This window comes from Onychostoma macrolepis, chromosome 17 (genome assembly GCF_012432095.1).
Source record: "Onychostoma macrolepis isolate SWU-2019 chromosome 17, ASM1243209v1, whole genome shotgun sequence".
In the NCBI taxonomy this organism is placed as follows: Eukaryota; Metazoa; Chordata; class Actinopteri; order Cypriniformes; family Cyprinidae; genus Onychostoma; species Onychostoma macrolepis.
Genome location: NC_081171.1, coordinates 18856907 through 18881830, shown reverse-complemented (window position 1 = coordinate 18881830; position 24924 = coordinate 18856907). Strand labels below are relative to the sequence as shown.

Sequence of the window (24924 nt, the reverse complement as noted above, 5' to 3'; positions counted from 1 at the left end):
TTCCTTTCTAAAGCCAAAGATTTATTTCCTCTTTCAAAGAGAAACAAATTACCCTGAGCTAGCATAAATACTGGGTATTTCTACCATCTTCTCAAAAAAATATATTTTTGTGCTCTTGCTAGATCTGCAAAATCAATTTTGACACTAGGCCAGAAAATGCAGAGCATTCATGGCCATCACAACTCTCCTCACAGACTTGGAAAGGTATAAAGAAATATTTATTACACACTGGAGGGCTAGTTAAAAACACATTTTATACACAGAGTGTGACGAAGAGACATTTTTAGTTTTGCTTTGCATAGAACATTTTACCACAGGTAAAAGACAATGTCCTTATTGCTTTCATTCAATACATACTGCTTCTAAATATCTGACATATTTAATTTCACAATGTACTACAATAAAATAAAATCATGTCAGATAATTTTTAAGATGTTATTAAACTCATTTGGTTTAGAAGGCCCAGTCTAAGTGAATGCGTCCCTGAGAGACCTCAGTTTACACAGAGAAAATTAAATATCTTAAAGGAATAGTTCACTCATAAATGAAAATTTGCTAAAAAAATTTACTAACTGTCAGATTTGGAGAAATTTAGCCTTATATCACTTTTCCACCAATGGATCTTCTGCAGTGAATGGGTGCCATCAGAATAAGAGTCCAAACAGCTGATAAAAACAACACAATAATCCACAAATGGACTCCAGTCCATCAATTACTTCTTGTGAAGTAAAAGCAAGTGATATGCTGTAATGCTGAATTTCTCCAAATCAATTCTGATGAAGAAACAAACTCATCTAAAAATGTTTTAGAAAATTTTCATTTTTGCATGAACTATTCTTTTAACATCGGGGAGTGTTACATTAGCTTAAGTAACAGTTAAGGTTTGTATTTCACTTGTTTCTGTGAACAAAATATTTGGTGAATGATGATTTGCACATCTAACCTTGTTCCCTTATAACCTATATTTTATATGATACAATGCAACAATACAGAATTTTGTGAAAACAAGATGGTTAATTGTGAATTAGCATTAAAAAAAGCAAAAGCAGCATCCTTTTTTGATGTTCCACAGTTTGATGAGTATTGCTGTTTAGAGCGAGTCCTCAGATGGTGGTATACTGACCAAGCACTTTCTTCAGCTTTTCAGCAATCTATCCAATCAGAACACACAAGAACATTGCATACATAGTATGTTGCATTACATATGTCATGTTTATGGTGTCCATGCAAACTAGAATCCCACCACTCACCGTTTCATAGAATTTCACCTGTTCCTCCAGGTAGAACTGCATGAGTCTGTTGTAGTCATAGATACGGTTGCTATGGAAGTGATTCATCTCCGCTAGAGAAACAGATGGCAAATCTAAGATTACACGTGTGTGACAAACACTACAATTAAGCACACAGGTGCACGTATAAAAGACCACTGTGACAAAGTGTCTTTCATTGACAGACAACACTTTACTAATGTACCTTGCAATGCATAAGACATGGTGCTGAGGTTCTTTTCCATAATGTGTTTATCTTGTTGGCAAATCTTATTCATCGTCACCAAATGATCAGCCTCTTTTACTTTATCAATGGCAGCCTGAGGGGAAAACATTGTATTATATAATACAGCATTTTATGCGTGTAACATTACTTCGAGCCTGTCAATCAACATTAGCGCGCCACCCACAGGATAACGCAAGGACATCTCTGCCAAAATTTTGTGTTCAGAGATTAGAATATAAAGTTTACAAAATAATCTGCCCCACCTAAATTTACGGTCAGGAGCCACTACAAAATGTAAATTTAAATTAAAGAAAAAAGTAAAACACTAAATGTTGAAAGGCAAAAGGTGAATGGTTTATACCTTGTGAACTGCTACTGTGTCAGGGAAGCAGCCCAGTAGTCCCTTGTATTCGTTGTTTGTCTCCATCAGGAAGTGTAGATCTTTTTTTGGCTGATAAACAAATGTTATCTCATTGAAACAAATGTTTAAACTCATGGATAATGCTAAAAACAGCTATCATGGATGTTGCTATCACTGGGTAGCCTTGTGGTTACAATTCTATCAACAGCACAGGATGTGAGGAGACTTGCTAATGATGAGTAAATGACACCGGTAGAGGTTCAAGGACTGAACGGTTTGTTGAAGTATTCATGTCAGGAAATATTGTACTTCTGATACCTGTCCTGCAACGAGTTCTGCTATTTCCTCATATGTTTTTCCTGTTGCAGTCAATGCTTCCGTCAGAGTTGATTCCCCTTAAAATTAGGTACAAAAAACATCAACAAAACATAATTAGATAATCATTACGTAATCAAAACTATTTTATATGTCTATGAGAGCATTTTAATGAACAAAGCTCCAGTTTCCTACTTGGGTATGCACTAGTGTTGAAAGACGATGATAGGTTCTGAAATGCTTTTCCAATTTGCCGATACTCCTTTTGTAATGCTGTCGGTTTAAAAGCAGAAGATTTTTACTATTAAAAAAAAAAAAAAAATAAAAATCACAAGACAGTAACAGTAATGATTTAAATAAACTACATATACAATTTGACTGTACTTGATTAAGTATAGAGTTACTGTGGTGATAAGGAAATATAGTTTGCAAACTCACGGCCTGTACATCTCTTCCAGTGAAGATGCCCAACAGCCAGTAGTTCTTTAACACTGTTTTCCATAGATCTAGTAAATTGGCTGTACATTTCATACTTCTGCTCCCTACAATCATATCAAATAAGACCATTGTTTTATTTAAAAAATATATTACATCATAAGAAATTATAATATAACCTAATTTTGGGTTGGTAAAATGTTATGTTTTTGAAAGAAACATGTCTGTTGTGCTCACTCAGGCTGCATATATATATACATATATATATATATATATATATATATATATATATAAAAATAATTATTATTTATTTATTTTTTTCAGCAGGATACTTAGATAATTGGAACACCAAAAGAGCAGCATTTTTCAAAATATTATTTTATATTAATATAACAATGTCTCCGTTCCGTATGTAACCCACGTTCCCTGAAGGGTGGGAACAGAGACGTCACGTTGGTGACTGACGAATTGGGACCTTGCCAGAGAGACCAATCCACTTTGAGTGTAACTAAACGAGCCAATGGACATTGGCATGCGGTATTTCGCATCTGGCTGCCACACCCCGCAGCGCGGGTATAAGAAAGCAGCAGGTGCACCACATTAATTAATGTTTTTGCTGAGGAGCCGAGCCGGTGACCCGGCAGCTCAGCTGTGGTACAGCGACTGTGGTGACGGGACGTGACGTCTCCATTCCCTCCTTCAGGGACGTTCCCTTTCAGTCGGTCACTCCGAGTCACGTCGGTGACCGACGAATTGGGATCCCTACCAAAGCGCCACAGGAGTTGCCCCTCCAGTGCCCTGTGTAGGCCCCCTGGACCTTCCTATAAGGCAGACGATAGGACCTGGCTCTACACAGAGAAGGTCAACTACTGCAGTTCCTCGAGCAACCCAACAGTAGGACTTGGATAACACTGGGAAAGGATGCCCTTCCACCTGGAAGAGGCACACTGTGGAGTCACCTCCTCCCAGAGGGGGTTAAGTGACATTTACTCATGTGAAGTAACCCCGTAGGGCCCCAATGCACATGGAAGTCTCTGAGATGGCTCAGGCTGCATTATTTAGAGATGGCAGAATGCCAGGGGAAACACGGCCCTAGTAACTGTACCGTGGAAATACACATATGGGATCCCACAGGGCCACTCATATGGGCACTAGCCTCACACCAGATTTCAAGAATTCATTAGCTGACAGGCCTGGCGCCGGACGCTCCGCCACGTCTGGCCGCCGGAGTGCTGGAGGACTTGACAGGGTTTGCCCAGTTAGGGAACTCTCTGGAGAATTAGGCGTAAGGACGCCGCAAGCCGACTCTGAACCGGGCCTCTCAGTGCCAGTACCCGTTTGAGGTGAGAACACAGAGGAAACCAGTTCGACACGCAGGCTATAGAACCTAGCAAACGTGTTAGGAGTCGCCCAGCCGGCAGCTCTACAGGTGTCTGCTAGTGAGGCAACATGAGCCAACGCCCAGGACGATGCGACACCCCTAGTGGAGAGCACACAGCCTGAGCGGGCAGGGCACACCTTGTGCTTCATAGGCCAAGGTGATGGCATCCACTATCCAGTGGGCCATCCTCTGCTTGGAGACAGCCTTCCCCTTCTGCCGTCCTCTGTAACAGAGTATCAGCCAGTCGTCGAGATAGTTGAGGATGCGCATCCCCTGTTCTCTCAAGGGAACAAGGGCTGCCTCTACTACTTTGGTAAAGACACGAGGCGACAGGGACAGCTCAAAGGGCAGGACCTTGTACTGATATGCCCTCGACCCTCGAACGCGAATCGCAGGAATGGCCTGTGTTGCGGGAGGATCAAGACATGAAAGTACGCATCCTTCAGGTTCGATCGCTGCAAACCAGTCTTGTGGACGGATGCACCCGAAAATGTGTTTCTGCGTCAACATCTTGAACGGCATCTCGGGAAGCACACGGTTCAAAACTCGCAGATCCAAAATTTTTTTTTTTTTTCATGCCTTGACTGAAGTGAACCGGATGCCCCTGAACTTGGGGGGGGATGCCGGGCGAACTGAATCGCGTAGCCGAGTCTGATGGTCCGCAGGAGCCACCGGGACGGACTGGGGAGCGCTAGCCAGGCTCCGAGAGACCATGCCAGCGGAACCAACGGGGCCACCAACGTACCCACGGTGGGGCAGCGTGGTGAAACACAGGGACCCGGCCCGGGGCCTGTGACGGCAGGGGGCGGGGTCTGGGTATGAAGTGTAACACTCACCTGATTCCTCCTCGTGCGGGAGGAAACGCAGGAACCCGGCTTGAGGCTTGTGACAGCCCAGCGTGTGACGACATGAAGCGGGGACTTCCCCACCGAGAAACCATTCATGTAGGCTCGAAGGATCAGGACACCGTGAAGGATTCCACATGAGCCCGACATTCTCGGCAGCCCGGAAAGCATGGCCGTCATCTCTGGGTCTGGCTCGGACAACGCTACCACACCCAAAGGGAGCAACGCAGCTGGGTCGTAATCCCCTGAGAGAGAAGGCTCACCCCTGATACAGCGATCGACATCTGGTCGTCAGAGGGGGCACCGAAGGAAACACGTGGTGCACTCTGTTCAGCTGAGGGCCCAGCGCACTCCTTCGGCAGCTCCACCGGCTGCGGAGTGCTTGAGGGGTGGGGAACTCCACTTGGGGAAGCCCTTACCGTGATCCTCAAATCAACTCTGACTCCACCAGACGCAGCGCTGCCCCGGGTGCCGGGACGAATGCTGGATTGCGGCAGAGGGACTCTGCCATGTTTGACATAGTGGAGTCTTTTATGCAACTCCGAGATGGTCATGTCCCCACAAGAAGAACATGAACCATCCACAAAAGCTTCCTCAGCGTGCTGAATGCCCAGACATGAGGCAGCGATCGTGACCATCCTGAGGCGCCAGGAAACGACCACACCCAGAAACGCACGGGTGATAAGGCATCTTTAAAAAGACATGATCGCCCATGTTGCTCTTTTAGTGCTTAAGCACGCAAGAAGACGATCTTTTTTTTCTCCTGTGAGAAAACGACCACCGCTGCTGCGCCGTAACGCCCGCACTCGTCTCTGCAATCACTCGAAGGAGGGAAGACCAGTAGTGATGCACCACCGCTCGGTTCCGAAGCAAAAAGATGAATTAATGCGGTGCACCTGCTGCCTCTTATACCCGCGGGTGTGGCAGACAGATGCAAAATACCGCAAAATCAGTGTCCATTGGCTCGTTAAGTTACACTCGAAGTGGACTGGTCTCTCTGGTGAGATCCCAATTCGGTCACCGACTTGACTTGGAGTGACTGAAAAGGAACAGTCATTACTGTCACTTTTGACAAGAAAATTCTTACCGACCCCAAACGTTTGAATGGCATTATATACACATATATATATATTTTAACTAACCATAATTCGTAATTACAACAGTTTTAAATGATTATTAATATTAAAATATATAAATAACGGACAATCATTTTTACATAATTAAAAACTATGAATTAAAAATTTTAGAAAAAAGTAATTAAGGAAGTTATATATTATCTCACACTTGACCAGGATCTAACTCTGGGAGCTCTGGATCTATGGTGGAAAAGACTTTCACTCCCACTATTTCATCTTTCTCTGCTTTCCGCTTCCCTAGTTTCCACTCCTGAAAGAAACAAATAAAACACGACTCACAACACTCCCACACACACACAACTGCCATGCTGAACTTAACTATTCTCTAGTCAAAGTTAATGTATAACACACTTCTAAAGGATGTGATCTCAAAATCAGCAAACAGACGGCAATACTCAGAACAGAACAGATATTCAAGCTGTAATATCTATTGTCTGACTATGTATTTAACTCAGTATATAAAACTACATGTCCATTACTATTTTACATATTTTAACAAACGCACCTTCTCATCTTTGTAGTTAAGGAAGAGCTGGAAAACTTCGCTGTTTGAGATCACCGGATGCCGGCACATGCGGGACATCCAGCCCTGCAGGCGTTCCATGCGCATTTTGATAAATTCCTCTTCAAATCGGCCTAAAGAAAAAACAGAAGACAGATGCTATGAAGTCTACCAGGAAAAAACACTTTTTATTGGTGACTATTAAAAAAAAAACAAGAAGCTTTTCTAAAGTGACCAGAGATATCACTGTAACTTTTTTGCTTTGCTCACCTGTAACTTGTTTGTCAGGTAGACATGGGATTGGCAGAGCACAGGCAAACTTCTCTACCAGCCTCTCATATAACCAGTCAAAATGTTTGTATCTGTGATTGACCGGTCTGTTTGTAGTCTGAAAAAAATAGTTAAACATAAAAATAAACCAAGACCCGTTAGCAAAACAATTACAGTAAGTCAATATTTTTTAAGCAGTCCTGAGAAGTGCTTCAAAGGAACTTACATTAGGTGTGATCTGGTATTCGATGTAGCTCTTCAGGCCGTACATTTTTGACCCCTTTTTGGGATCAGCCACCACACAATCTAACTGAATTTGTGGATAGAACCATACTGGACCCACCTCACCCGTCTGCAAAATAAACATTCAGCTTTTTTCTCAATGAATCAGAAACATGTTAATGTATCCATTCACCATACCACTTAAAACAAACCCAAGGTTGTTTAATTATTCTGTTACAGAGAATAACTAACTATCTAATCAATCTTCAGGCATGGGATCAAATCAAATCACATGACAAAGACAAATAACTTACATAAATTGGCAGTTTGTCATTTCCTTTAGCTATGTTCTTGGTAAGCAGATACACCTCTGGATTTGGGGTCTTGGAGAACCCTGGAAACCTATGGGAAAAGATGGGATGAGCATTTTTAAAGTTTATTTTATTGATGAAATATTAATATTGGCAGTAATCAAAACTAAAACATTACTTGTTGAGGGATATTTTCATAGTAGAGTGAGCCCCGCCCCGCTGCATGGTTCCGCCCTCTTCCATCTGTGAACCTCCATAACCGACTGTCGACTTTCCATCATCAGAATCATCGTCCCATTCCTCATCAAATGAATAGACAGAACCTACAGTCACATGACACAACAATCACCATCACACACAGTAAATAACATACTGAAAAACTAAACTTTGGTGTATATCAAAATACTGACACAATTTTTACACAAAATGCATTTACATTTTTCAAAAGTATTACCATAACTAACATCCTTTTTCCTGCTTACAGTAATATTTCCTACTTATACTAGGAGGCCATACAAGAGAACCTCTGTGTTCCAAGATACTGATTCAGAAGATCCAGCAATGCATTTTTACCATGTTCTAAAAAGATAGTCGAAGCAATTTTGAATGATGTCCATTATGCACAATTTTTTATGAGTATGCTAAGGTGTACTTCTTTTTCACAAGGGTATTCATACTGGAATGCATTTGGAGGGGCCAGAAAAGGTTCTGCTTCCTTGTGCAAATGTGAATATACCACTCTCGCTGTGGGAAGCATGTTTCAGAACAACTGTAGTGATGGCTATACCATACTAATGAAAAGATCCACTTACTTTCACATACAGTACTTGGCTACCTAAAGTACATAAAGGGCTTATTTATGACTTTATCTATGATATGCTAGAAGAGAATCAAAGTTCTCATAACAAAGCAGATAACAGAGACAACATGAATATCCCACATGCTGTAGACATTAAAGCAGCAACATTGCTAATGTTATAATATGTACATGTGCCCTAATAACAAATACGTCACTATACACTTTCACAACAGGAGCAAGTTAAACTTGAGCTAGGTTATATGGCTTCCATTCAAAAGTTTGAATATGCACTTCTCCTGCATACACTTTACTAAAAGTAGGGGTGAGCGATATGACCAAAATTTTATTTCACATTTTAGTAATTTTATTTCATGATAACGATATAGATCACAATATAGGCCTAGATATTTTTGCTTTAAATAAGGTCTTTATGATATCAAAATCATAAAGACCTTATGCGGCAAAAATAACGTTACTCCTACGAATAATACTCCCGCGTTCTCTCTAACAGCGCTCAGAAACAGTCTTTCAAACAGCAAAATGTGCATATAGTGAAATGACTTTTTTTTCGCTGCTGATTGCATTTCAGTGGTTTAAAATAATTTTTTAAACCGAATTGACCACTTAGCACAGAAATGTCATGTGAGCCTGTAACCATGTTAGAGACGATAGACCAAAATCTACCGGTTGTCATATTTATACTGGTTAATCGTGTTTACTGTTATATCGCCCACCCCTTCCTACAATTATTCATTTCTTTGGATAAAAATCTTACAGACCCCAAACTTTTGAACAGAAGTATAGATATATAGACAGATAATCATAAAATGTTTAATGGAGATTGTACCGTAAATGTTTTCCACTTACCATTATTGCCTGCTGGTTCCTGTTCAGCGTAGTTCCAGTTGTCCGCAGGGTTGTTGTTGGACCATGCCGTGGCAGTCCAAGCCTCATTCCCATTAACCCCCTACAGGCACATAAAATAAAACATTAAATCATTCTTTTGAACAAATCTACATCCATGCTGACCCCTCAAGGCATTTGCTTTGCCATTTTGTAGGTATTGAGGTTGCCTAAATTATACAGGTTGTTATTTTAAGTTTAAAGTGGATTCTATATCAGCTTTTCCCCTACCAGTGCTGGAACTATTCCTTGCATGACCCATTTAAAGTCAAGTGTCTGCTCAAATGATGAATAACCAAATACACTACAGTTTCAGGAACATCAGGTTCCACCCACTTCCTTTTATAGGTTCCATAAATATCAGTCATTTGTTGCAACTAGATTACAGCGATTCACTCTTGCCGGGTTGGCCATATAAACAAAATGCTACGGCCTTGTTCATATTCAAATTCTCACATAATATTTGCTTGTGTGTCTCCATTCTCCCATGACACCATATCTGACCTATAACATACAAAACAACAGACAGGCCAAGGTCACCTAAAACTAACGCAGTGTTGATATTTCAGTACTAAAGATATTCCTGTAAAGATATTTTCAAGATTACTAATAACACATACTCAACTTTTAACATTTGCCTTAAAGCATGAAATGATTAGTTCTTGCTGGCATTTTAGTTGTTTTTCTAGTGTACACGATTTTAATATGTACTCACTCAGTATAAGCACATGTTATGGAACGAATTATAAACATTTGAATTAAAGCAGCAATAATGAGAGTCGCCCTGCTATTTTAAAGGTTACTTTAAACCATGAACCACACAACTAAAAACAAAACCAAATAACCTCTCTTTATTAAGATTCACAAAACGTAGAAAATGTTTGCAGAAACCATTATTATGTTCATTCATAATGAAAAAGTCAATAACAACAATATATGAGTTACTCTTCTTGTATAAATGGCCAATGGTCACATTAATTGAATATACGGTATAAAAATATAGTTCTCTCAAATCCGCTACAAAAGGCCTGGATGTGCTTTAAGAACTAAAAGGCCAAAGGCTCTTGAGTCCATCTCTGTCCATTAGTCTAAGACTTAATGGCCAATTCCATCAATAGACCTGACCTTGATGCTGCTAAAAACTAACTTCCAGCCACGCAAAACCATTTGTCTCGCTTCCTGGACTCACCAATTAAGACCGTCTATACCAATTTTCCCTGAGCACAACATTACTCATGTGTTTATCGTTATTAGTACTTTGGTGTTGTGGATCACTCTAAATGTCACCGAGTCATTGAAGGCTGACAGAAACATTAAGTTGTTAGATACGTCATTTCACTACTTGTACCATTTGCTCAATTTCTTGCAAGGGCTTCATCTCTTGGAGGTAAACTCAGTATATGGCCATCCAATGTGTACAGTTAAATCTCCTGCCGAATGTAATTGAATGTAATCATAAAACCAAATAATTTAATAGCCTTTACTAGATATTTAATAATAGTATTATCATTATTTTTTAATAATAATAATTATTATTTATATAGAATTAATTTTATAATTTAAGCATCTTTTTTTTTTTTTTTTAAATGATCACATAAAAGCCACAGATTATAGCAAAAACATGTTTGTTTTTTTGGAATCCATATTCAGTACCAGTCCATTCTGGACACACTTAATTATTCTTTAATATTATTAGTTGTAAACTTCTTATAATGATACAAAACAATGAAATAACACAAATGGAAGAATGGCAATATCGTGACAACCAAAAAATGTTGAACAATTTTCTACTATTTTAACTACTAAGTAAAAAGAAATAAGTAACAAAGCTAAAAATAATAAAATAAATATATAAAATATTTTAAAAATAGAAATTTTGATTTCGTAAAGAAATTTCATATGTTTATATTTGTCTACATGAGTAATATCAAGTATTTCAGCACAAACATTTTTTTAAAACATAAGGCTATTAAGATCATGAAGAACTTACAAATGTGTCCAAATGTTTACTGGTAGTGACTATTTCACTGGTTTAAATAAATAAATAAATAAATAAATAAATATATATATATATATATATATATATATATATATATATATATATATATATATATATATATATATATATATATATATATATATATATATATATATATATTATTAGGCATTGTCCTGAATTTAGTTTTTCTAAAATTCTGCCAAAAATGTCTATAGATGGTGAGCCTGTTTAAAAGGATACTCCACCCCAAAATGAAAATTTTGTCATTAATCACTTTTTTTTTGTCAAATTTTGTCAAACCCACAAAACCCACAATTTAAGATATTTTAGATGAAAACCGGGAGGTTTGGGACTGTCCCATTGACTGCCAAGTAAATTACACTGTCAAGGCACAGAAAAGTATTAAAAAAAAAACATTGCCAAAATAGTCCATCTGCCATCAGTGGTTCAATCAGAACTTTATGAAGCGGCGAGAATACTTTTTGTACGCAAAGAAAATAAAAATAACGACATTTATTCAACAATTCGTCTCCGATGGACGCAAAGTGTGTACACTATTCTCTGTCATCAGTAACGCATGGATACGTATTGTACGTTTATTTACACTTTGATTTGAACGGAAACAGCGTATCCATGCGTTACTGATGACAGAGAATAGCGTACACACTTTGCGTCCATCGGATGCTTTTCAAAACGGCGCTACGCTGACGCAGAGAGGAGACGAATTGTTGAATAAATGTCATTCTTTTTATTTTCTTTGCGTACAAAAAGTATTCTCGTCGCTTCATTAAATGCAGATGGAACCACTGATGGCAGATGGACTATTTTGGCGATGTTTTTTTTTTTTTATACTTTTCTGTGCCTTGACAGTGTAATTTACTTGGCAGTCAATGGGACAGTCCCAAACCTCCTGGTTTTCATCCAAAATATCTTAAATTGTGTTCCGAGGACGAACGAAGCTTTTACGGGTTTGGAACGACATGGGGGTAAGTGATTAATGACAAAATTTTCATTTTGGGGTGGAGTATCCCTTTAATGGTTTAGTTTAATGTTTAATGGTGAGATGGATCTGACGTATCTATCTGCAAACTGCTAAAAATGGCTAAGCATTTAAACACTATTGCATGCACAATGACGATGTGCACAACACAAAGTGTGAACATCTGACAGCCTACTTGAGAAACAGCCGCAGAGAGAACAAGAGAGAGAAAGAGAGACAGTTCTTCATGCCTAATGTCCCGAGCTATAATGAGGCCCATTTACTCTCATTCTCCTGCTTTCACAGGAAATGGATTTCAACTGCAGATGACACATAGGGGCTTTGTGCATGTTATGCTCACCAGAACTCTCCTTAAATGAGTGTGGATTTCTAGTAAAAGTTGGCTGTGAAAATGAGGAAGCAAAACTGTTATTTGAATAGCGTTTTTTTTTGGCTGGTTGTGGCTACTTATTTTTACAGATACCTGCTTTACATTTCATTTGAGGAACTGAGGAGCATGCAGATACCCATATTTTAAGATTTCAGACATTTGAGCTACTTTATACAGCTCACCACAACTTCTCCAAATGTGAGATTATGAACAAAGATTATGTGGTAGTTGATGTGGTACCTGAGTGTTTGCTGAACTGCTGCTGTAACCTTGATTCTGAGCATCAGTGTATTGTGTCGCTGATGCTTGTGTGGAACCAGGGTTGATCTGCAAAACATAATAATAGGCACATAAATATATCCATGAAAAAACAGCCTGTGTAAAAAAAAAAAATTAAATAATGTATATTTTTGTCATATCCAGTCCATAGCTTTTGCAGTCCATGCATACATAACTCAAACTTTCCCTCCATATGAATCAATGACAAAACAAATCATTCAAATGTCATTATGCCTGAGGAAAGCTGACTGTGTATCTACAGGAAGGCCACAGTGGGAATATGTAAAAAATCTTGGTAATTATGGTATAAAGATAGACCTACCGCACAGAACATGTGGGAATATACTCTGTCTGGAGTAAAAGTATGCCAAATACCTAATTAAACCTTTAATCAGTTACATTTTTTTATCTTCTAATTAGGATACAACTCAGGAAACACACACATTCAAAGATTACCCTTGATTTCAATGATGTGACTACTGGAAAAACAAGAAAATCTTAAAAAAAAAAAAATTATAAAATAAAATAAAAACACTGGAGACGTTTTAGTATATCAGCTCAGCAAGCAGAATAACACTGCTCACTGATGTGGTCTAGATGATCAGAAGTTTGCTTTCATTTTGTCCTTCCCCTCTCTAGAGTTCTAAAAATAATCACACAAAATGTTCTAATTTCATCTAATCCTCTGCATAAAGAAGTGAAATCGAAAGCAAAGCTGATGATTAGGGTATTTCTTACCTCAATATAGTCCTCAGGCACCAGGCCTACATTTCCTCTGGAATTCCGAGCCTCTACCCAGCCACCGCCTACATTCTACATAAAATACAGCAAAACAGAGGGGGAAAATGATATATGTAATTTAAAAGTTTGGGAAGATTTTTGAATGAAAACTCACCAAGGCTGCATTACAAATAACAACAGCAACAGTAAAAACAGTAATATTGTGAAATACTTCTACCTTTTAAAACAAATATTTTCTTTTTAAATATATTTTACAATTGAATTCGTTTCTGTGATGGCAAAGCTGAATTTTCAGCATCATTACTGCAGTCTTCAGTGTCACATGATCCTTCAGAAATCATTCTAATGCTGATTTGCTGCTCAAGAAACATTTATTATTATCAATGTTAAAAACAGTCATGCTGCTTCCACAATGTTTTGTGGAAACTGTGATACAGCAGTCTTTATTGTCACTTTTGATCAATTTAATACATTGTAGCTTAATAAATGTATCAATTTCTTTCAAAAATGAAAAAATCTTACTGACCCCAATTTTTTTGAATATAACATTTTCTTTATATTGTCTAGAGCCAAGTGCTTGAAACATCAGTGCTGATGCTAAAGCTCACCTGGTTAGTGACCGTGAGTATTTCTCCTTCTTGAACAGACAGCTCATTGTTGCCAGGCTCAGAGGTGAAGTCATATAATACCTGAGCCTGAACACAGCAAACATATGGGTAACACAGAACAGTAACTGCATGAATATTTCAGTGTGGCATGGCTAAAACTTTCACCTCTGTGTTTTGAAACTGAAAAAGACTAACAATTCTGTATGTAGATGTTACACGTGTAACATTATACTGTAAGCTTCCTCATCTGCTCCAAGAATGATATAAACACATGTCCATTTTTGCTAATGCATACACACAGATCCCAAATGAAAATATTATGAAATACATTTTTCGTCCAATGTCACCTTTTCATCGTACTACATGCTGGAAGATTTTATAGCCTCATTTTCACATATGAGGGCTCATCCGCATGACCAGCCATCACACAACACAACCAACATGTAAACCAAAACATTAAAACTGGTTTTCTGTGTCAAACCACATCTAACCAATCTCAGCTTCCAGTGCGCTGAGTGTTTATCCATATCAAAAGGACGTGCTTATTGAATGATATTGCTGACCAAACCACTGTACACTGAGTGACATGTTCCCTTGGGTTCTGTTCCTGACAGGATGCACCATGTTCCTGTTCACAGCAACAAGGTGGACACAGGCAACACAAAAGGCCTGTCTCATTGTGACCTAGTGAGGTGCCTACCTAGACAGTATTTTGAGGTGGGTTTTGAGTCAGCTGACTGTTTGTGTATATTTGTACCCAGATGACTCAGAACCTGCATATAAAGTCCTTGAATACTACTAACGCAGCTCACTAGGTTTTGAGATACAGCAAGTTTTAAGTGACGATTTTTCAAAACTCTTCTCAGCAATACATTTTTAGTACTAATCCCCAACAGATAATAGTAATATATACACAAACTTTAAGTAACAGCATTTCATTTTCAATTTCAAGCTGTGTGTTCAGTTTGGAATTTTGAAAATGCTCTATACATAATTTTAATAATCTCTCTATATAATAAAAATTCCTGCAATTCCTGTACACTGTGAAGTAATTAACTTAACACGTGTTCCCTGACACCATGGTGTTGTATACATGCTGTAAAATAAATATATAAACAAATACATACAAGTTCCAAAAAGTAAATTTTATCACTTACTACATTCATAATTCTAGTTTCGTTTGTCCCAGTTTAGTTCAGAGCTTAATTCATTTAGAACCTAAATAGAATTTGGATTAACATTAAATAACAGTCCTTCTAATCTATTTACTGTTGCCTGAAACATTTTTGCATATTTATTAAAATGCTATTTTGTTTTTATAAACTTGCCACACACTTATGTTGTAGCCTACTTCACATATTTACCAGTACATATTTCTGATAACTGATGAAGTAACTTTTTCACTCCATTAAACAAATCCTCGATTCGAGCACTATACGAGCTGGACGTGTCAATGTTTACTTGACTCGAGAACCGGTCATTGAATGAATTAACCAAACCGGTTCAAACGATTCATTTATAAGGCCTGACTCAATAGAATTCGTTTAGGAACAGGGCATCGGTACTGGTTTTGCAAACAGTGTACGATACAGTTCAGATCACAAGATCAGTGAAATTATAACTAATCTCTTGCTAAACTATAACGAACATTTTGTTAGAATTCGTTTCATGGAAATACAGCTCTTTTTGTAATACAACCTATTTTATCGGTTGGTAATTTTACTTAAAAATACAGTCCATTAATAAAGTACACTGATTAACTTTGTCTACAACGTGCAACATGAATTTGGCTGTAGTTCGTATGAGACAAATGCGCCACAGTCATTTCATTAGTAGTGTTTATCCCAGTGTTGTGCCAAAACTTACCTTCACTGCCATCGTGGTATCAATAATTTAATCACCATTAACATATGAGCTCTTAAAATAAACAAAACGTAGTAAAAACAAACCTTTCTGTCCCTAAATGAAGCGAAAATTACGCGTTTGTTTTTTGTGTTATGCAGCAGCGACCGCTCTCGATTAGCACAACATAGCTCGCTAAAATCCAGTTATCTGACCCATATAACGACATATGGGCGTTGAAAATCTAAACGTCTCGTCCTCTTTCCCTAACTCAGAGCCGGAAAACTTCAGCACATTGGCCTCAAAATGTATGACTTATTGAGCTGTCAGAGCAGCTCTTCCTCCAACTCACACACCGCCCAGTAAAGCTCAAGTAAACAACAGAGACATTATGCAATGAAACATTGGATTTTAGGATTTATTTAAATGTTGTAAAACCTATTAGACATTGAAATTATCATTATTATTTTTATTAGTCATTAAACTATTTTAATTTAACACAAGCATTTTATTTGAAACGCTTATATTTTTGCAGCAACGGAAGATTGTTTGTGACTGTGCTAAGGCGTGTCAGAGCAGGTTTACTGAAGGAACGGCTTCTTCAGGGAAGGACTTCACGGCCACTGCCACACTATACAGGTAGAGTAAGAATGGTGGTGAGAGAAAAAATAGAAAATATAAGCAAGGAGCTGCACCAAATATGTGTACACCCATAATGAGGTAAGATCGCCATCTACTGGTCTGTAAAGGTAAAGTCACATTTCCAAGCTAGTGATTTCATCTAGTATCAATCACTATGCCATTGAATTCCTTTTCGACTTTAATTTTTAAATTATTTTTTTTACTGATATTTTATTTATGTTGTGTGTATAGTACACACAACATATGCTTATTTATATATATTTATTTGAGTACAATACTTAAAGTCATTGACATTTGTTTGTTCAAAAATGTTGCTCTTATAACTCCTATAAAGAATTATATAATGCACAAAATTGATATTTTGAGTCAAAATAGATTCTGTATTTTTCATTATTGCAGATGATACTGTGTTTGGTATATTCTTTCTGAGGAAGCTGTCACCTGACTTCTCCTTGATTCTCTGTGACAGTAACGAAATAAATAAATGAATAAATAAATAACAAAGAAAGAAAGAATGAAAGAAAGCTGTGACAGTAGTTTGAAAAATATAATAATAATAATTTTAAAAAAAAACACACGCAACAAAAACTAGACAGTACTGATTCTTTGGACCATTTTTAATAACAAAATGTAACTTTTTGGTGTACTTTTGTAATAATAAATAATAAAATATGAATGCATAAAACAATCATGCACACACACACACACACACACACACACACACACCCATAGCACATGTACATCTCAGACACGTATATTTGATGTACGTGTTTACATCTGGAAGACATATTTTTAGAGTGTTTACTTGTCTGCAATACATCTCTAGGACATTTCCTATCAGATGTTAAATAAACATGTAGAAAATCTCTTTAAGATGTTTATTATTTAGAACATATGTAAAACCTACATCTTATGGATGTTCATCAGATTCTTGTGCACATCTATCTATCTATCTATCTATCTATCTATCTATCTATCTATCTATCTATCTATCTATCTATCTATCTATCTATCTATCTATCTATCTATCTATCTATCTATCTATCTATCTATCTATCTATTCGTGTAAAGTTGAGCACAGAGACTGCGAGCACATTTGAAAGACTTGAAGTAGGTGAACGTGTGTGCATGTAAGCTCATGACACCGATGATTTACTGGAATACAGTCCCACCGGAGCAGAACTCCCTCAGTTGCCTAGGGAGATTCCCAGTTTGGTGAAGGTTATGTGGTCATTTTCAAGGCTTTGTGTGTGTGTCTGAGCGAGGGAGTGGGAGACAGAGGGGTTGGGTGGGTTGGGGGTCAGGATGCCAGCAGCTGCTCAGTACTGATTGTGTTCCACTTTTGTTCACTGTCCTCCACATCAGCCTGAGGAGAGACAGAAGGGAGAACACCCAAACAGAGATTCTCTCTTGTGTGGGAATACTGATGAGTGAGGGGAGATGAGAGTCAATGAGAGATAGATGCAGGTGCTGGAAGATCTTCCAGGACGTCTGGGCTGCTGCTAATTTAATACACCCTTTGCATTCTGTGATCTTTGTTTGTTGCTCTCTGGGTTAATGTGTGTTCTCTGTCTGTAACTTTGCCCAACAGAAAAAGATGATGAAATATCACTCACATCTGCAACTATATTTACAAATATTTACAATATTCGACTTCTACACAAAGAATGTACCTGTTTCTGACTAATTTAAGGCTTAAATCAAGTTAAATAGCATGTTTTGTTTTTATTTGTCCTTTCTATCAATTATAGCTTCACCATTGCATTTTAATGATAATATGAATTTGATCCATTTTCATAGTTCAAATTTAAGAGATAACTGATATATATATATATATAACTGATAATAGAATGAAAGTAGACTGCTTCAATACTTTGAAAAAAGTGTTGCAAATATATATATATTATTTTTTTTACATGTTTTTTATAATTTTATTTTTTATATTTCAAAATCTATTAAAAAGATAAAGAATAAATGTCTAAATGATAAAGCATACAATACATATAAAGCATTTTAATATTTATTATGTGACAATGATTTATAGTATTTCTAATCTACAGTATGTATATATATATATATATATATATATATATATATACATTAGAAATACTATAAATCATGTCACAGTAGCGTCATTTTCAGCACACCAGACAAAGCTGATTCTTTTTTTTTAGCCCTTTTTTTTAAAACAAAATTGAACTTTAGAGAAATGTTATTTCACCTTTTGTAATTTGCACATTATTTTTCCCCCCCTGCTGTGTCATAAAATCCATCTTTAAGGAAATATAAAATAGTATTGCAAATGATAATGACAACAAAGCATAATATAAAATAATAAAATAGGACTATCTCACTGCTGTAAAATGTAAGTTAAAAAATGTGTGTGTTTGTAAATAAAGGAGACAATAATGTCAGGAAGAACTGGAGATATTAGCATATTAGATATATTCATTATGCTAATGAATATTAGCATGCGAATACAATTATGAATGTGATATATGGTGACAAAAAAAAAAAAAAAAAGGAAAATCAAGGTATTACGCTGCAAATTTGTCAAATTATACAAAAGTGTGAAACTATATTTCAGTTGAGTCTATTAGGATACATAAAATGGTAGCTTTTGAAAACTGACTTAGTAAGACAAAAGAGTTTTATTCCAAAATAATTCAAATTGTCATCCAACGAACACAATACATCATTAGATGTTGTGGAATAAATAAATATATAGTAAATAAATAAATAAAGAGAGAGAGAGAAATCACAAATTCTCCTGTGATGCATATAAATAAACAGTGAAAAGTGTGTTAGAAGATACCTAACATTTTCTGAAAAATCCACTAAATTTCTACAAGAATCATTGCTGATTGTAGTTTTTTATTTTTTTATTTTTATTTTTTTAAAAATATTTATAATATTTCACTCTACAAGTGAAAATGACCCTCATGAACCTGAAGTGAAATGAAATTGCTTTTGCACGCATCGAACAGTAGAGGTCTCTCTAACACAGTCTTTTTCAGTCTCTGGCCTCTGTGGTTGTGAGCATGAGTTGCATGTACTATGTATTATTTATGAGGTGTTAATAGCTTACAAAAACAGATGAAGTATGCACTTTAATTTGATTTAATGAACTGCTTCTAGTTTTTAATGTGTCGGTAACTATCTGCATATTGTTGATTAATAAAACATTGAGTGTGTCGCTTAACCTCTGTTATCACAATAAATTATCCCAAATAAAGGGTGGACAGTCAGTTTATTAAAGTGTTCTTCAGCTAAAATGGCTTTATATATATTTATATATAACCTGAATTCATTGACTCAGAAATGTTGCTCTTTGATTATTTGCCCCTGCTCTTTCAGAGGTATTGTATCCTGTAAGGGCTAAGAATAAATCAAGATCCGCACCTGCAAATTACCCCAGGCATATTAATTATCAATGCTCTCGTGTTGCCAAGGAAAATTCGGCGTTCAGAGGTCATGAATTACTTTTGGTGAATTGAGTGTGCCAGAAAGTTCATTGTGTTCAGTTTCAGAGCACTTGTGTCAATGGGATATCTTTGAGAGCATCGCAGGTGTATTCTCTTCCTTTAGCGTTAAAAAGGCTAATGCACATCAAATAAATCAACACTCATTTAGATTCGAAAAGATTTCCATTAAATGGTTAATGGATGCAGTTTGCTGGTGCAACATCAGTAATTAGTAACAAGGCCGTGATTTTGCTCGTTTTCATCGCATGTCCAGATAAACCCTATTTTATACTATTTATTCTATCTTGAATATGTTGTTTACAAACCAAATTCTAATTTTCTAAATTACAACTGACCAGATTTTACACAATATATGTTATAAAGTTGCAATTTGCTCTTTTTAGCTCGTTTGCAAGGTGAACCAGACAGAAGAAAAGAAAAACTATGCAATATTGTGTCCCATTAACTATTACCCTTTAACTTACAGGTACATTCAGAATTTCAGTAAATACATCAAACCTCATCCAGCTGTATGTTTAAGTGGTTCCCATAATGTGGAAATGCCATCAAAGTCCCACAATTAAAAAAAAAAAATCCACTTGCAGAAAACAAACAAAAAAAAAAAACACAAAAACTTTTCAACCCACGTCATGTTTAAAAGCAAAGTTTTCATATTGATCATAAATCTCAATAAACAAACCCCTCCCTTCTTCCATTGGATTTCCTCACCGCTTTTGAACACTGCAGTAATGATGTAGACTAATTATGGTTTCATTTACTTTAGTTTTTGTTTAGTGAGAGACGTTTATTGTGCAGGAACCTACAGTAGTTCAGAACATTGATCAGCAATCCTGGTGACCGATCAATACATTCAGAATAATGCTGGCATGAATGTAAACTTATACACAGTAATATATTCACAGCCAGTCGTGCCATGCAGAAACCCTTGCAAATGATAAGTACATTTTGTATCATTTTTTATCCATTTAGAAAGTTTTGTTTTGAGGACAGCTAAAATTTCCTAGACAATTAGGAGGCAGTGAATTTATCTGTACTTGTGTGTGCTTTTGTGCATCTGTGAATGTATTTGTATGTATATGTGATTTTTACTTGTTTTCTGTGGCAGCAGTGAGCTTGAAAAGGTTCTTGTATTGCAAATCTCCCTTTGCATTGACCTCTGATGATATGGAGAATGATCCAGTGGCACTGCCCTTATGAAACAAAAAATTGGAAATATACTTGAAAATATAATGCAATGTTTAATACATTTCCATATATGGGGAACAGGTGCTTATATTTTTCAATATACTACAATATGTGCATGGACAATGTATGGCTATAGAGACATTATATGTAAAAACATAATATAGTGGGCATTACTAAAATATAACCACATTATTATGTGTAGCAGCTTTATTGAAACACTCATGACACATGGGTTTACATAAAGCTGAACATAATCATAAATTCGACTTTATTGTTTGCAATTAATTGTTTACTGAAAACATATATTAAAACTTTAGGATTGTTGTACTGTTGGATTGTCTTGTTTAAGTCATGGCAACCTGGTATATATGTATGTGTATATATGGATATATATATATTACCATATATATTTTCCTCATTATTGTATGTATTGCACATGCATGTTCCCAAATGAATGTGAACATACAATATGTATTATTTATATGTTCAAATATATTTATACAGCCACACAGTACCACATTTTATCTGCATCTATATATTATGAAGGGTATCATTGAATATAAAATGAATTACGTAATATTCAATTTATTGTAAAATATTAACACAATATATTATTCAGTATATTTTCAATATACATCAAATAATTAAATATATTTATCATGAGTATATAAGGAAAGTATAGTTCTTTTGTGTTAGGGTGTTATAATACCATATACAGTAGTATACTGTTTTTGATTTCATTTTATTTGCTGTGAAAGTATTACATGTTATGTTGTTAGCATTCCTGGTCATGAATGCTATATATTTAAATTATTTCTGTGCAAGAATAATCATTGTGTTTTGTACTGTTTTGATATTTTAAATCACACATGTGAATTTGTTAACATGCTAAACTATAGTTTTAATGATAAAACTGCACCTCTCAGTTCACTGTGATTCATAATAAAAACAAGGTGCAATGTCTTCAGTAAATATGACACGATCAAATTTAGTTGTGAAGGTATTGAGAACAGTTAATTTTCTAATAAAAAATGCAAGCTAATTAACAATGCTCATGTGTTGCTTTTACATTGTTTATTTTAAATATGGATATTTAACTGGTGTATTTTAATAATAATCTCACTCTCCCATGCATTATACTCCATGTTACTTCAGTTCAACACTGCACGTCTAGCTATATTGACTCCCGTTATACAACAGACCAGAGGAGTCCATTAATATATAAAGGCCCTCCCTCGAGGTTGACCTCCTCTTTAATTGGCTAACACATGTAGGTTGTGTTTCATTAATTTGCCTGTGACCTCAGTATTTGGGTATTTGATGCAGAACGGATCATTAGTTGACAGGCATCAGAGTGAACAGTGTATTATTTCAGTAAGCACAGCTCGACTTTACTTCATATTTAGCCCGATTTGTGGTTCCTGATGTGTAGACCTCAGTCCAGTTGAGAATATTATGTAAATTGAAAGCCATTTTAAGGCAATGTCATTTTGACAATTAACTGACAATTCCTTTTTAAATAAGAAGGGTTCAACAGTAATCTTTATCTTTTATCTTATTTATAGATTTAATTTTAGAATAGTTTTTACATGCAGGTTTGCACTGTTGTGTGACTCTAAGTAATCTAATTGGTTTAATAAATACTTTGCAGATTATGTGGCCACTAATAGAAATAATAGAGATTTATTCTGGGAATCATACCACAGGAATACTAGCATTATAACATCACTAAAGCTTATCTGAACAGTGAATCTGTAAAGAGATGTTGTCACATTCCAGTCCTTTTACACTTGCTTATTAGATTCAAAATGTTAACTATTGGCCACTATCCACTGTTTATCAATTAAAATACTTTTTTTTAAATAATTTTTTTATTTATCGCTTAATTAAAGAGGTTGAGTCAGCATATTAATTATAATGAACTGAATAAAATATCATTATAGGAGGCACAAATAAGATCATTTATGAAATCCATATTTTTGGAACAACTATTTTTGATATATTTTGCCATTATTTCTTTTCATTTTTGTAAACATGAATGCATTTATTTAAGTGTGTGTACTATAGAAAGTATTTTTAAAAAATATGTGCATGCACAGTTAAACAACAATAACAACAAAAAAATAATTTATTCATTTATTATGAATTAATTACTAATCTTAATTTACTTATTAATTTAATGTATTTGAATAAAAAAAAAAAAATGCATTAATTTATACAATAAAATAAATCATTATTTACTCACCCTCATGTTGTTCCAAAGCTGTATGGATTTCTTTTTTCTGTTTAACACAAAAGAAGATATTCTGAAGAAGGTTGTTAACCATGCACAGTTGCTGGCACTGACTTCCATATGAAATATGCACATTTCCATACTGCTCATACAGGTTTGGAACAACATAAGGGTGATTAAACGATGGCATAATTTTCATTTTTGGGTGAACTATCCCTTTAATGTATATGGCGAAAATCAGATACTTTCTGAATCCTCTATTATTCATTATCCTCTAGTAATAAATAGGATTATAGCCTGAAAATGATGAATATGCTTTAAGAATCTCAAAACACATAAATAAAGCAATGTCCGTCCAACAAGCTCATTACACGAACCTCAAGCTGTCTAACACTGATCCAAGCTCCCAGTTGTAGGTGAGAAATGACAGAATTGATTATGTATTTGCAGCCACCTGTAGTTGGAGATGAGGCACCTGGCATCAGACTGCTCCCTGCTGTCCTATTGGCTGATGCTGAGTCTCCTGTCCAATAGAAGTGGCCTCCCCCTGTCTCGCCCCCAGCTCTGGAGCCGTGCTGTGCGGCAGGGGCAGCAGGAGCTGCTTTTTACCCCAGGAGGGGCTCACTCCTGCTGGTCCGCTGGCTCGCTCGGCTCCTGTCCTGCTGACCGGGTGAAAAGGAGCCACTCGCCGGGGACCTGCCCGCCTCAGATTCCTGCACACATTGAATGCCTCTCACACCTGGAGATGTGAATTTGTACTCTGTCTGAACTCTATTATTTGTGCGAAATGAGAAGCAATTGGCATTTTTGATGTAGAGAAAATCTGAGGTTTTTATAAACAATGTTGTATGGTGTTTAATAATGAAGGCAGCACTCGAATCAAACTTGAATCAAGCTGATGAGGCTTTGTTATTACAGTAAGTACAGTTTGTGGAGTTTTACATATTAGTTTAAAGATATTTATATTTAATAAAAATTAAAAAAAACTATAAAGACAGCATTTATCATTTTACAAAAATGATATTTGAAAAAATGCTGTTCTTTTATCCTTTATATTTATCAAAGAATCCTGAAAAAGGTATCATGGTTTCCAAAAAATATTAAGCTGATAACATTGATAAAAATAATTTAAAAAGCAGCATATTAGGATCATGTGACGTAGACTGGAGTAATGGCTGCTGAAAATTCAGCTTTGCCATCACAGAAATAAAAGACATTTTACAATAATAAATAGAAAACTGTTATTTTAAATTGTAATAATATTTCACAATATTAGTGTTTGTACTTTTGATCCAAATAAATGAAGATTTAGTGATCATAAGGGACTTCTAGTTATCTAAAAGTATACATTTTTTTTTTATAGCTATTAGTTAACTATTTCAGCTGGTGTCTAAGACAACATTTTTAAACTAAAATGAGTAAAAATGATTAAAGAACTCAATAGAAATATATAATTAAAAATTATACAAAAACACAACTAATTAAAACTAAAATTAAGATCAAAAATATTAAAACAAAAAAGGGATTCCAGTTTTTATTGTAGTATTGTTGAGATACTACGATATT

The 24924-nt window shown here is 35.9% G+C and overlaps 1 protein-coding gene and 1 long non-coding RNA gene across 2 annotated transcripts; one reads left to right on the top strand and one right to left on the bottom strand.

Annotated features, from left to right (window-relative positions):
• Nucleotides 1-200: 200 nt before the first annotated feature.
• Nucleotides 201-16114, bottom strand: snx9a (sorting nexin 9a). Its single transcript, XM_058749950.1, has 18 exons — nucleotides 15838-16114; nucleotides 13972-14058; nucleotides 13361-13435; nucleotides 12584-12670; nucleotides 8939-9038; nucleotides 7451-7595; nucleotides 7276-7363; nucleotides 6966-7091; nucleotides 6740-6857; nucleotides 6473-6603; nucleotides 6114-6217; nucleotides 2609-2712; nucleotides 2366-2443; nucleotides 2174-2250; nucleotides 1856-1945; nucleotides 1474-1588; nucleotides 1251-1342; nucleotides 201-1151 (listed from the first exon to the last, which is right to left on the bottom strand). The coding sequence occupies exons 1-18, from the start codon at nucleotides 15847-15849 to the stop codon at nucleotides 1104-1106; spliced, it is 1677 nt and encodes a 558-aa protein (XP_058605933.1). The 5' UTR covers nucleotides 15850-16114; the 3' UTR covers nucleotides 201-1103.
• Nucleotides 16058-24086, top strand: LOC131523502 (uncharacterized). The gene is made up of 3 exons (XR_009266792.1): nucleotides 16058-16121; nucleotides 16349-16452; nucleotides 23809-24086. It is a non-coding gene; the product is annotated as an uncharacterized LOC131523502 (long non-coding RNA).
• Nucleotides 24087-24924: the final 838 nt, after the last annotated feature.